The sequence below is a fragment of the Bos mutus genome, chromosome 6 (genome assembly GCF_027580195.1).
Source record: "Bos mutus isolate GX-2022 chromosome 6, NWIPB_WYAK_1.1, whole genome shotgun sequence".
NCBI lineage: Eukaryota > Metazoa > Chordata > Mammalia > Artiodactyla > Bovidae > Bos > Bos mutus.
In genome coordinates, this window is record NC_091622.1 from 87,846,605 (window position 1) to 87,860,279 (window position 13,675).

Below are 13,675 nucleotides of genomic sequence, written 5' to 3' on the forward strand. Positions count from 1 at the left end.
TAAAGGGGAGGGAGGAAGCCCAAAGGGGTGAAGAAAAACTGTTAGCTTTTATTTTGCTATAAAACAATAATTTTATCAATTCTTAACTGAGTTATGGGAAGTCTTAGGTGAAACAGACATGAAGGCTAGGCTTTCTGAGTATAGCAGTGGTGAACTGTGGGGAGGACCCTCTTGTAGGACCTATTTCTTTCTCAAGGGCAATCCCTAAATGTACCCCTTAAAAGAAAAATTTGATAGAGATATATAATATCCAATTTATTCAACAGCATCTTCCTCTTGGTGCATAAGCAGCATGAAGATTTTGTTAACAGCATCCACAGAAAACAAATATACCAGTACATATCATTTTACTTTATCTGAGAATAAGAGTTCCAAAACAGAAACACAATACTCACAAGGGCCATACAATTACCAAATAAAGTTCAAAGATTTTTAATAGTCCTTTTTATTTTTAGACTGTATTCCACAAATGATGGCAGGCCAGTTATTATGTACAGGAATCATGGAATCATTTCCTCCCCATGGCTGTGTAAGTTCTCAGTTAATGAAGTTTGATCCAGCTGTTTGTTGGGATTCCAGCTGCTGACAGTTTAAAGCTCTTAGTGGTTGTGGCTTTGGGACCACAAAAGAGAAGGGTCTACTGTACTCTGAGATTATAGAAAAGACTCAACTCCATCTCCAGAATTCCACAAAACAATCCTATTTCACAATCATGTGATCAACGATTACATCTCTAATGACTGAAGACACGCTGTTCATATGCATGCTTTCTGGCTGAATAAGCTGATTCTTCACGTACTGTTTAATTTCTAGTAACACTGAAACTAATGTATTTTCATGTATTCAGTAATTATTAAAACTTGATAAATACTATCCTGATCATTCAAGCTTTTAAAATTTGGCTCTTTTTTAAGCTATGTAATTATGAATTAGGTAATATATGATATTCTCAGACCAACTTAATGTTATGTATTATCACATCAAGACGAACAGGTATAAAGAAATCTGCGACTAGCATTATCTTGACCCTAATACAAAATTTTTACTTACTTAACAGGTTATCAGAGATACTGAGTTCCTTCATATTCTCTTACGATTAGCTTAAGATTTTCTACTTTGGGTTCCAGCAGTACTCAGTGCTATACCCTGTATTGCAGACTTCTTAAATTAGAAAGAAAGGAATGTACACTTTTTATATTCTTTCAGAGCACAGCTGAAAAGCAACACCACCTACCGTGTTATGTACTTTCTTACATGTGTGGACTACTCCACAGCATGTATCTCAAGTCCCTTTCATTTTAAAATCATATATTAACTTGTTCCATTAGAATAATTTATTAACCAGGAATTACCAGAAGGCCTTCAGGAGTTGGGAGAGGGGCTCAAAAAAGGCCTCCATTTGTATTTCAAGGACTTTTCTGAAGAGAAAACCAGGGCTTTATTAAAAGATTAAACAGGTCTATGATCCTCCACATCCTACAAATTTTAGAAATCATCCCATTGGATTCTCTTATTTTATAAACTTTTCTAGTCCTGTTCTCCAAAGTTCTGGAATCTCTAGCAAGTTGTAATTTTATAAACAGGGCCTGACACTTTGATTCCACTTTTACAGTCTTAGCATACAATTAAATATACTACACGCTTAGCACTGAAAAGATTTTAAGTATTGTTATATACATCTGGATTATATCTTAATCCACAGTACTTCACAGAGTTCATGATTTTAAACAAAAGCAAATTAAATCATACCTGAAGTTCTAAATCTTCTAAATACATTAGCAGTGAAACCTGTAATTGTTTCAAAAATTACTAGAAAGTACGTGATTTTCTTGAAATGAACTTGGAGTGAAAGGCAGCCAAGAGGTCCTTATAAGGAGTGTCTGAATCTAACTTGGTCAACGGGATCCTGCAAAGTTGGCGAAACCCAGGAGAACGGAGCAGCAAGTTCTGTGAAAGGCCCATGAAGCTGGAGCACAACCAGTAGAGGACAATTGACTGCAACGAGAAGAAAGGACATGAACGTTAGCATCTCTCCATTCTCCAAGGTCTAGAGACAGGCAGGCAATAAAAAAGAAAATTAACAATCTCTGTAAACAGAGCACCAGGACTGAAAGAGACCTTCAGGAGCTAATAGATACCTGGGTCAGATCTAACAGATAGGTAAAAAAGTTGAAAAGAAGACCCCCAAACAAAAAGAAACCAAATGGAGAGGTACTGGTGACAGAAAGTGGATGGCAGAGAACGGCTCCCAGGCAGGGGTCCAAGAGAGATCCCATTTCCTTCTTTGGCAATTAAGCATACTGCTTCCCCACCAAGAGTCTCGACAAACTGCTACACAGCAGGCAGGCTACTGGAGGCATGGCCATTCACGATGGTAAACTTAGCTTCCCTACACCTATACAGAGTCACCTATCTTCCAAATTTTCCCAGGAACTAGTTTCTAAGTGTAGTCAGGAATAGATTATCTTTGCCTTTTCCTGAGACAAAGCATCTCAGCCCAACCCTCTTTTTTTTTTTTTTTTTTTTAACCACCACTGAGATTCAGTTATTTAGGTCAAAGAGCTGTCTTTCTCATGTCTTCACAGAGCTTTTACATTAAGTTGCCTAATTCTGACTTTCCTATATATGAAAGAATCCACTTTGGATATTTAAGACGTTTTTTTGGTCTCTGTTACTCACTTGGAACCCAACTTTTCATTAGAACTTTACTGTTACTTTACTTGATCTAGGGGTTTCCTCAGTTATAATTGGTAGTCTTTTAGTCTGCAGCCTCTTGAAACATCCCCATATATACATACAAACATACATCTTTTCTAAACTTTTCTTTGGCATCAGAAGGTAAGCAGGCCCTAGAGGCAAGACCATGTCCTGGCTGAGTCCAGTCCTGGGATCAAACTGCCTGAGTTTGAAATCTATTTATTAGCTTTTGGCAAGTTATTTTTTTTTCTTGTTTCAGTTTTCTCTTCTATAAAATGAGGGACAGACTGTACCCAGGGATGCTGTGAAGAATAAATGAGAAAATTCATGTAGTGTGGTAAGCACAGTAAGTGGCTCATATTAAGCATTTATTTGTTCCAGAACAAGTTTTTAAGGGAAGTAATGAAATCTTAAAGGCAGATTATTAGTACAGTAGCTAAAGAGTAAGAGCCAAAATACCTGGATGTGTGTGAAGACTCTGCCACTGAACAGATGAGTGACCATGAGTTACTTAACCTCTCTGTGCCTCAGGGTTAAATTGGAGATTATAATAGCACCTACTTCAGTGCACTGTTGGGAGAAATACATGTACTAATACATATGTGTGTGTGTGTGTATGTACATAAATGACTTAAAACAGGGCCTGGCACGAAGTTCATGTTGAATAAATATTAGCTAGCATCATCATCAAACTCATCTATGAAGCAAACAGTTCCCTGGGCCCAACTACTTCAGACTACAAACTGCCTACTAAGTATCACTCATCTTCGTTAGTAATAAAATCCTAATTTTCAGCAAAGTATATTGCTATCTGGAAAAAAAAAGACTATACTTTTCATCCTCTTTTGCAGTTCGGTATGACCACATATTTAAGATGTAAGCACAAGTGTTTGGTAGGGCATCTGGCAAGGGTCCTTAAGTGGTTGACTGTAGTTGAAGCATCTGACTGTAGCTGAAGCACCCTTTTACTATTCTTGCAAGATAACAAGCTTCAGTGGCCATCACGACTATCCTGCGGCTTTCAAGACAAGAATGACAGGTTGTGGACGATGCAGCATTGAGAGGGAACTAGGCAGTCTTTCTCATGTCTTCACAGAGCTGCCACATCAGCTCTACACTAAATGCCTAATTCTGACTTTCCTATATATGAAAAGGTCTCTGTTACTCACTTGGAACCCAACTTCTCATTAGAACTTTACTGCTATTTTACTTGATCTGTGGTTTTCCTCAGTTATAATTGGTATTATTTCTCCTTAGAAATGTAGTGAATTTGCATTATTCTGTTTTTATAGAGTATTTTATAACATTATCATTATATGAGAAGTACTATAACAGGCACTTATTATTTCATTAATTTTCATAGACATTATGGTGTCTCTTTTAGAAATGAGGAAACTTATTTTACACAGGATTAATGACAGTATTATGACTAAGTGACACATGAATAGTATTTAACAGACATTTCTGATGCTGAAAACATACTATTTCAGATTTTTAAGACAAGTCCTATGAAGTACTTTTATACAAGGGACAGAACTTGAACTACCAGCAACAAATGACAACTACTTTATGGTCTCTGTGTTGATTCTGAGCAAAGACAGATACACTGACAGCTTTACTCAACTGAGCACTAAAGTATCCATGAAAAATATGCAAAAGGCTAAAAAAATGAAATAACTGCAAATATAACATTATTTTTCTATTTCTATAGAAGTTTAATTACATATAAATGGGGACAAGTATACCTATCTCATAAAATTTCTATGAGATCAAATAATATTACATATGAACCCATGTGGATCCTTGGTGGGGAAAATTTTTGTTTCTTTTTTAAATGCTAAATTCCTTGGATCCCTCTGTGAAGACAAAAAGAATTCAATACATCAACTAATCAAACAGAGCAAATGCTACATTCATAGTACTGTTCATAGTACTCTGCAATATTTAAAAAAAAAAAAAAAAAAGGAAAATGGAGGGTTAAGACACATTCACGTAAAGGAAGATTAACCAATCCCAAGAAATATTCAGGTGTCACTTGGTGATAGAGTCAGTAGATTTGTTATTACAGAAATCAGAAACCAGTAAAGGATCAAGTAGTCAGAGGAAGCACGACAGAAGAGGCACAATGTCAGTCAGTCTAAGCTAAAAACAGAGAGGATTTACACTTAGCTCATGCTTCACACAATGCTGGTGCTTACTCACTGAAGGCACTGTTGCCGCTACTGGGATCATCAACACCGAGACTGCACGAACAAAGTGCGTAATGTACGTCTGAAAACGAGACTTTCCAAGTTTTTGCAGGGCAAAAATCTGAAAGGGTAAAATAAACACACACATGCTGATTATCTAAATATACATTAAATGAGACAAGCTTTAAAATGCAAAGTGATTTTTGATTGGCCTCTACCTACATTTTAACAAAAGCAATAAAAATTAAAAAACAAAACACTGATTTGTTGATTAACTATCACTGGTTGATCAACTCTTTAATTCTTAAATGGAACTAAGTAACAGCAATAAAGAGATTCATCTATATTAAATAGGATCAAAGCATAATTTTTATAGGTCAGTGTTTTTTAAAGATTGTAAAACTGAAGTCCCTTCAAGATAGGTATTATGTATGAATCATTACCTTTTTTTTTTTTTTTTGGCACCTAAATACAGGGCCTGGCACAGAGAAAGAACTTAACAGGTATCTGAAAGGTTTGTGATCTGGTTACATGGATGACAGAAAAGAACTAAGAAGGCTAGGAAGAGGAGTTATGGTTTATGAATTACTTACAAGGCAGCTTAGCTTAATGATTATGAGCACAGATTCTGCAATTGCACACTCAAATTACGAGATTCACATGGCAGCCCTGCATTTAGTGGTTATGTGACTTTGGGCAAGTTACTTCACCTTTCCGTGCCTCCCATTCTCCACCTTAAGACTGGGATAATAACAGCACCTACATCATGGGACTATTGTTAAGAATTAAATGAGTTAATTCATGTGAATTGCTTACAATAGTGCCTGGTACACAGTAAATGTTAAGCAAGAATAGGCTTTTATTAAATTTATGCATGCTGGGTTGTTAGATGGAATAAAGGAAAGATGAGAGGACTGACGTCAATTCACTGGGACCTTGTGTCATCACTTCCTTCTTCCTAAGAAATACTAATTACTAACCAAGTTCACAGAACTATGCTAGATGCTCTTAGGGTAAAACACTTAAGACTACACATAGCGTCTTTCCTCAGGAAACCTTCACCTAAGACCTGAGAATCTTTATATTTCTCATCTGAAAAAGTAAGTGATGTATTAGATTTCCCAAATAGCAATCAGCAGATATGAGGTCTGTGAAATCTCAACTGCATTAGATCTTTCCTCCAAAATCACTGCAGATGGTGACTGCAGCCATGAAATTAAAAGATGCTTACTCCTTGGAAGGAAAGTTATGACCAACCTAGATAGCATATTCAAAAGCAGAGACATTACTTTGCCAACAAAGGTTCGTCTAGTCAAGGCTATGGTTTTTCCTGTGGTCATGTATGGATGTGACAGTTGGATTGTGAAGAAGGCTGGGCGCCGAAGAATTGATGCTTTTGAACTGTGGTGTTGGAGAAGACTCTTGAGAGTCCCTTGGACTGCAAGGAGATCCAACCAGTCCATTCTGAAGGAGATCAGCCCTGGGATTTCTTTGGAAGGAATGATGCTAAAGCTGAAACTCCAGTACTTTGGCCACCTCATGCGAAGAGCTGACTCGTTGGAAAAGACTCTGATGCTGGGAGGGATTGGGGGCAGGAGGAGAAGGGGATGACAGAGGATGAGATGGCTGGATGGCATCACTGACTCGATGGACATGAGTCTGAGTGAACTCTGGGAGTTGGTGATGGACAGGGAGGCCTGGCGTGCTGCGATTCATGGGGTCGCAGAGTCGGACACGACTGAGCGACTGAACTGAACTGAAGATTTCTTCTAGTTAAAGGGTCTATGTTCTTTTCAAGAGTCTAAGAACAATTCTTTATGGAACTAAAGACAAGTTTCCCCTAAACTCAAGTTGAGTAAAGTAGCATGAGCTAATGGTAAGATATGGCTAAGAGATTGTATTTTATACATATGTTTCTCCATTTCATTTTATAAAGAAATTCTATGACTAAAAATGGCAGTCAGGTATGTTTAATTGACATATTAAACATATAAACAAAACATCAACATATTGTGGGAATAAGACCAGACTGACATCTTAATTGCTGCCTTTACCAAAAAGCAAATCAAAGAACTGTTATGTACTAGCATCGTACCATTTTACAGTTGAAGGAGATTTTGGAACTGTTCCAATTCAGATCTCTTATTTTAAATTATGATCCCCAGAGAGGTTAAGGAACTGGCCCCAGAAAATTAATCAACAACTGATCTGCGACCAAAACCAAGGGGTCTCATGACTAGCTAAGACTCTGCACCCACAATGCAGGCGGCCCAGGTTCGATCCCTGGTCAGGGAAGTAGACCCAATATGCCACAACTCAAAGTTCCTACACGTCACAACTAAGACCCAGTACAGTCAAATAAATAACCAAATATATATTAAAAAAACAAAAAACAAGGAATCTCAACGTTAGCTCAGAGCTATCACCAGTAACTCAAATTCATTTCTATCTGATGTCAGGACAGCAACAGAATCTCAATGATTTAAATGGCAAACAAATCTTATTTAAAACCACTGACCTCCACTATTAATAAATTGATGACACCAACGGAGACAGGCAGAATCCAAGTGGAATCCAGAGCAGTGAGGTCATGAAACCACAGGACCCCACCAGCAGTTAACTGCTCCTGAACAGAAAAACCTGCTGAAACATTTTTATAAATGAAACAGAAGAATTTCTAAAAACAGCAGATGGAAGTGATTCCAATAAGGTGTTCCTCACACTGAAGACTTGCATTTTTTATTCAGGTTATTTTCACTCCACAACATAAGCTAGTTCTTATACTGAGAAAGAGGTAAGAAGTTTCTGGAGCAAACGGATGTGGAGACACTAAAGATGTGTAGCAGTAACCTTTACAGACTGAAATTTTAAAACTTACTTGTCTATAGGCTGCTTTCTTTCAAGTCAATTTAGATTACTTTATGGTTAGAAATGCCTTTAAATGAAAGTAAAAACAAGCCCCTTAGTTTGTAACCTTTCATATTAATATTTACACTTATAACTGTGAAAGTTCTTCTGGCTTCTCCAATTCATAAATAGAAAAAATTCATGGCCCTGAAACCATATTATGGAATTATAACACTAATTTTATTAAACTTCCAAGTAGTACTAGTGACATCCTTCCTAAACTGATTTATATTCTCAATACAGCTAGTTTGGTTACACTTAATATTTGAAATTCTATACTTGTGTAAGGGAGATGATTAAAGTGTATTCCAGTTACAGAAAGTATGGATGTTTTTTATTATTATTTTTTTTTTTTTTTGCTTTTTCTTTAGAATACAAGACAGTGTTAGAGAACTTGCTTGGGGGAATTACTTTCAATAGTAACTACCTTCTGAATGTGCTGCCCCTGTGCTAAAGTTTCGGAGAGCGACAGACATGAAGATCCACATTGGAAGCTGAATCCAGACCAGCACAGTGGCTTTGAAGGGGTGGCAGTTATCCCGAACATAGAGCTCTGAAACAAGCCTCCGCATAGTCTTTAGGTAAGTGAGCCTAGTTTGAGGGAAGAGGGAAAAAGGGAAAGGAGAAAACATCATTTGGATACTAGCTGTGCTTCATCCCTACAGGATAAACACACCTATACTATGGTTACTGGCTAAAGGATTTATGCAGGATTTTTGACTGTCAGAAGCTATACCAAAGTGAAGTGAAAGTCGCTCAGTAGTGTCTGACTCTTTGCAACCCCATGGACTACATACTCCATGGAATTTTCCAGGCCAGAATACTGGAGTGGGTAGCCCTTCCCATCTCCAGGAGATCTTCCCAACCAAGGGACAGAACCCAGGTCTCCCGTATTGCAGATGGATTCTTTACCAGCTGAGCCACCAGGGAAGCCCAAGAATATTGGAATGAGTAGCCTAGCCCTTCTCTAGCAGATCTTCCTGACCGATGAATTGAACCGGCATCTCCTGCATTGCAGACTGATTCTTTATCAACTGAGCTAAAAGGGAAGCCCCTAAGCTACACCAAGTGGTTGCCGGAAAAAAAGGAAAATAAAACCTTTTACTCAAAGTTTGTTCACAATGTAAGCAAATTACATAACAATTTGAGAAATCCGCCACTGTCAAACTTCAGGCTTTATTTCTGGAGGTCTTAGGCAAACTAGGCTTTAACAAAGGAAATTTCACTACTAACATGGTACGACCAAAATTTGAATCAGAAATACTAGAGGTTAAAACACATTTTACTCAAATTTCTCCACTCCAGCCAAATTCAATCACCTGATCCCTGAACATACCTTTCAGAGCAATGTGGTTTTGTACCATGTATGCTCCTGACCTGTCTAAACAGTCTCCATTCTTCAATCAACTCTTTCATAAAGATTTTCTTACTGCTTCTCTGTTAACCATATTAGTTACTCCTCTGTTGTTTTTGTTGCTGTTTTCAACTCCTGTTCTTACGTCCCACTTGCTAGACTACAATATTGGATGGGTCTTCATCTTTAAATCTCTTGTGGCATGTTTTGTACAAGGTAGGTTTTCAATAGGTTTGCAGAATTTAATCAAATTATAATGCACTGAATTAAGACAGTACACAGAGACATTCCAGGCTCCTTGTAATTCAGTCTTCGCCCACTCTTTCAACATTATTTCCTGTTACTCTTTTTCTTGTCCCTTGAATGACCTGGGTCATCCAACAACTCAGACTTTCACATCAGCATGCCCTGGAAGTTATTACATCATCTTTGAAGACTGTCCACTATCCTGGCTGTTTGTTCACCTGACAAACTCCTTTTCATTCTTCAAAACCCAGTTAAACTGACAATACAGGAAACCCGCAGATAATGTCTTCCTCTAGAAAGTCATTCATCTGTGTAAGGATGTGTCCGGACAATCATCCTGCCAGGGATGCATAAGTACGGTAGCACAGTCTTACCTAGGCTGTATTTATAACCCATGTGAGCAGCTACTAATGTGTTCTTCTGGTCTAGAGCTGTAGCCCTTAGACTTCCTTGATCAGTAGAACTTCAAAACTATAGGTTTACCAACTTTTTATCAAGTAAAGACATTAAGCTATAAGAATGATTTTTTTAAAATGGCAGGTCTTTTTAACACTAAAGAGGGACTCAATTTCATATTGTAGATAGGTGGCAAATTTATACCTATATAGATAAAAATATATGGATAGGGCCTTCCCTGGTGGCTCAAATGGTAAAGAATCTGCCTGTAATGTGGGAGACTTGGGTGTGATCCCTGGGTGGGGAAGATACCCTGGAGAAGGAACTGGCAATCCACTCCAGTATTCTTACCTGGAGAATTCCAGAGACAGAGGAGCCTGGCAGGCTAGAGTCTCTGGGGTCACAAAGAGTTGGACATGACTGACTAATACACACATATACCCATATATATACACATTACATATTCATACTAAAACACCCTTATTTTTCTCATTGCTGTGAGATGCTGAACACTTTGTCAGCATCTCACAAAAATTCTTAGTGGATGGCTGCCCACATGGAACTACAACATGGTCAAGCACCCTTAGGCAAGGGCTCTCAAAGAGCTCAGGGAGACAGCAACACAGGATAACTACAGCAGAGTAACAACTCCTGGCCTACCCAGTTGCTTTTACCATGGCATTTATATTTTCTGTCTCCTCATTCTTTTGGGCAGCTACCTGCTCTATGCTGTCAAAAGGTTAAGTTTGTAAATAACTTGTATCTTTTGTTGACTAAAATCTCAACAAAGTGGCACAGTATCTGTATCCTGTGAAGCCTTCCCTAACTTTCCATGATGACTTAACTCCTTGTACATAATCTTTTTTAGTTACTTAATCCAGTCATTATTTGTTTACACATCTGTCTTTTTCAGTAGTCTGGAGTCCTTTAAGATCAAGGAACTCTGCTTTGTCTCTTTTTTTGCTTTCAGTCCAGTATATAAACCTATCACGCCACAAAAACTTTTTAAAATATTAAAAAGTAAAAAGAACGACTTTGCTGCTAAAGCTACAGAATACCACACCCTGTAAAAAAGACATGCTGCTGCTGCTGCTGCTGCTAAGTAGCTTCAGTCGTGTCCGACTCTTTGCGACCCCATAGACGGCCTCCTACCAGGCTCTTCTGTCTCTGGGATTCTCCAGGCAAGAACACTGGAGTGGATTGCCATTTCCTTCTCCAATGCATGAAAGTGAAAAGTGAAAGTGAAGTTGCTCAGTCGTGTCTGACTCTTAGCAACCTCATGGACTGCAGCCTACCAGGCTCCTCCGTCCATGGGATTTTCCAGGCAAGAGTACTGGAGTGGGGTGACATTGCCTTCTCCTGTAATAAAGACATACATACATATTTTTTTTTTCATGGTCTTATATGCAGAGAATTAGCTTACCTGGCAACTCTCTTGGACCATCCCAACTGATGTGCACGAACTGCAACTTCTTGGTTAAGATGTCGTGCAATGTTTTTTATTTCTGGCTGCAAATTTTCCACCTAGCTAAAGAAAAAGTAGACTTTGTTATGAGCACATTAAAGATCTGTATTCATAACCATTCATAAGTTTACTCTCTATTCCCTAAACTCATTTAAAAACATGTGGTTTACTGGTTGTGTCAAGAAACTCGAAGATTTCTCACAAGATGTTAATTTATGATATCCTCAATTGCAATCAAATTAAAATTCCAACTTATACACTTAGCAGTGTGATGTTGGGCAAATTATTCAACCTCTAAAGTCTTGTTCCCTCTTATATAAAATGTATAACAGCACCTACTTCACAGGGTTATTTTAAGGATTAAATAAGCCCTACACTCCACACTTTTAATGTTTCAATCCGTGGGTTTTCCAGTAATATAAACTGAAGAAACGGTAGTCTATTAAGTGTCTTTAATATGCTCTTTGTAGCTACAGAGCCATAAGAGAATCTGCATTTACTTCTGCCTGTGTTAATTCCTTTCTGTAAGCTTACTGCCTTAGAGGTGCTGATGATTAACAGTAAGTACTCCGGAAGTATCTGGGGATCTTAAGCCCCAGGTGAGACTTTGACCCTCCTCACCACGGAAGTGGGTACGCACGGTCCACGCGCGGCTCGGCACCCCTCACCTTGGCCAGGATGTAGTGCTGGTAGGCAGCCAGGGGTAGTGTGACGGCCCCGCGCAGGACCACGGTGGTGAGGAGAATGCTGCCCCACCAGGGCAGGCCCGAGGCGGTGTGGGCGAAGAGCAGCACGTCCTCTGCGCCCTGCACCGGCGCCGAGGTAGCCAAGGCCTCGTACCAGCCTCCCGCGCCGCTCGGGCCAACTGCGGAGACCGATGCCACCGCCCACACTGGCAGAGCAGAGCTCTTGGCGCCGCCTGCTGGGGCCCGTGCGAGCAATGGGTCCAGGACACGGACCTGCAGGGCAGGCTGGGGCCGCAGCCACCTAACGCTGAGCCGGCACAGCATCTCCGCGCCAGAGTTGGGTCCGAAACGCCGACCTCACAGACCACGCGCACTCGCACCGCTCCGCCTAGGCCGCTACGCGCATGCGCCGGCAACCCCGGCGTAAAGTGGGCGTGAGTTCGCGGGTGGCCACAATTGACCTTCCCGGTCAAGCCAGTGACGTATTGAGTCGCACTAGAGATGACGCACGAGGCAGAAATGTCCCACCTTTCTCACGCGGCACCTAGCAAGCCTACTGCGCAGACACGAAACTTTCGCGCTGCTGTGGTGGAGCTCCTCGAGCCTAGACCGGAATTGTAGTGTTGCGGGTGGGACTTGGTGCCCGGAGCCCGGCGAGGCGTTCTCTAGGAAGCTCTCGTCTTGTAAATTCTGTCTTCGGCATATACCTTTCCGTTCTTTTTGACTTAATCATGTCATGGTTTAAACTTTGTGGGTGCTTTTTGTGATCAGAAGGTAGCCCCCCACGTCTTTATGTGCACCCCGATTGCTTCCGCTAGGGATTGAGATAGATTATACTCAATCTATCTTGAACGCGTTGCTGAAATGCCAGTTTGGAGAGGCGTGAGTTTCTGTGTTGTTAAAATCAAGTCTTTATGCTCTAAGCATACTTTAGTCTGTGGTATAAATTATTTAATTGCCTCATCTGTCCTAATAAGCATTTTCAGAACCAGTTTTAGTGTTTCATCTTTCATTATAAAGGGCAGTAAAGTTTATTAAGAATAAAGAACCATCTCCTGAGTTAAGGGGAGTTATCACTGGCAGCACGGTGACTTCTTTATTGGGGCTTAACATCGTGTATAAACTTTCAGGAGCCTGAACAGCAACATCAGCTGTCTTCTGTTTAAAAGGAGCAGGCTAAAATGTACATGGACTAGTTTTTAGCTTTGTGTTCCTGGGAACACAATGGGATGACATGGAGTTTCTTAACATAATGATCATCCCTAGACCTAAAGGCCAAATTGTGTTGAGGAACAAAATCATTGATTAAAACGAAGGTGCCGGCCAATATTGGGGTAATGTCAAACTGGAGCTACTGTTCTTGCTTCACTGTGCACCTACCCAGGGGTACCAGATGTTTTCTCTGGGTTCAGGAAGTGATCTTCCTTCAAATTACATGATTAAATCCATTCATGACATTTTATATGTTAACACACACATCCCAACATATGTTATAGAATTTCTTTTCCTAAAGTAAAAGCCTGTATCACTGTCTCCCTATCTGTTTGTCAAGTTAAAACAAGCAACCTATTGGTACCGACTACTGGTTTAAAGTGGAAAAGAATTTTACATGGAATTATCTTGGCCTGAAGGTTGAGGGAGCAAAGGAACAACTTCTATGCTGCTGCACTCCTCTCGTTGCAGAGACCTGATAACATTAGGAGTTGGACTTTCCACAGCGTCATTTAAGCCTAAG

General features: G+C 39.7%; 1 protein-coding gene across 3 annotated transcripts; it reads right to left on the reverse strand.

Annotated features, from left to right (window-relative positions):
- Positions 1 to 330: 330 nt before the first annotated feature.
- Positions 331 to 12,337, reverse strand: COX18 (cytochrome c oxidase assembly factor COX18). Of its 3 annotated transcripts, none has more exons than XM_005891241.3 (6): positions 11,923 to 12,337; positions 11,213 to 11,313; positions 8,221 to 8,384; positions 7,405 to 7,526; positions 4,900 to 5,007; positions 331 to 1,995 (listed from the first exon to the last, which is right to left on the reverse strand). In XM_005891241.3, the coding sequence occupies exons 1-6, from the start codon at positions 12,262 to 12,264 to the stop codon at positions 1,810 to 1,812; spliced, it is 1,023 nt and encodes a 340-aa protein (XP_005891303.2). In that variant the 5' UTR covers positions 12,265 to 12,337; the 3' UTR covers positions 331 to 1,809. The 3 variants fall into 3 exon arrangements, with proteins under 3 accessions (XP_005891303.2, XP_005891302.2, XP_070228603.1); XM_005891240.3 differs by having other exon boundaries at positions 7,405 to 7,529; XM_070372502.1 differs by having other exon boundaries at positions 4,896 to 5,007; positions 7,405 to 7,529.
- Between the last annotated feature and the right edge of the window lie 1,338 nt (positions 12,338 to 13,675).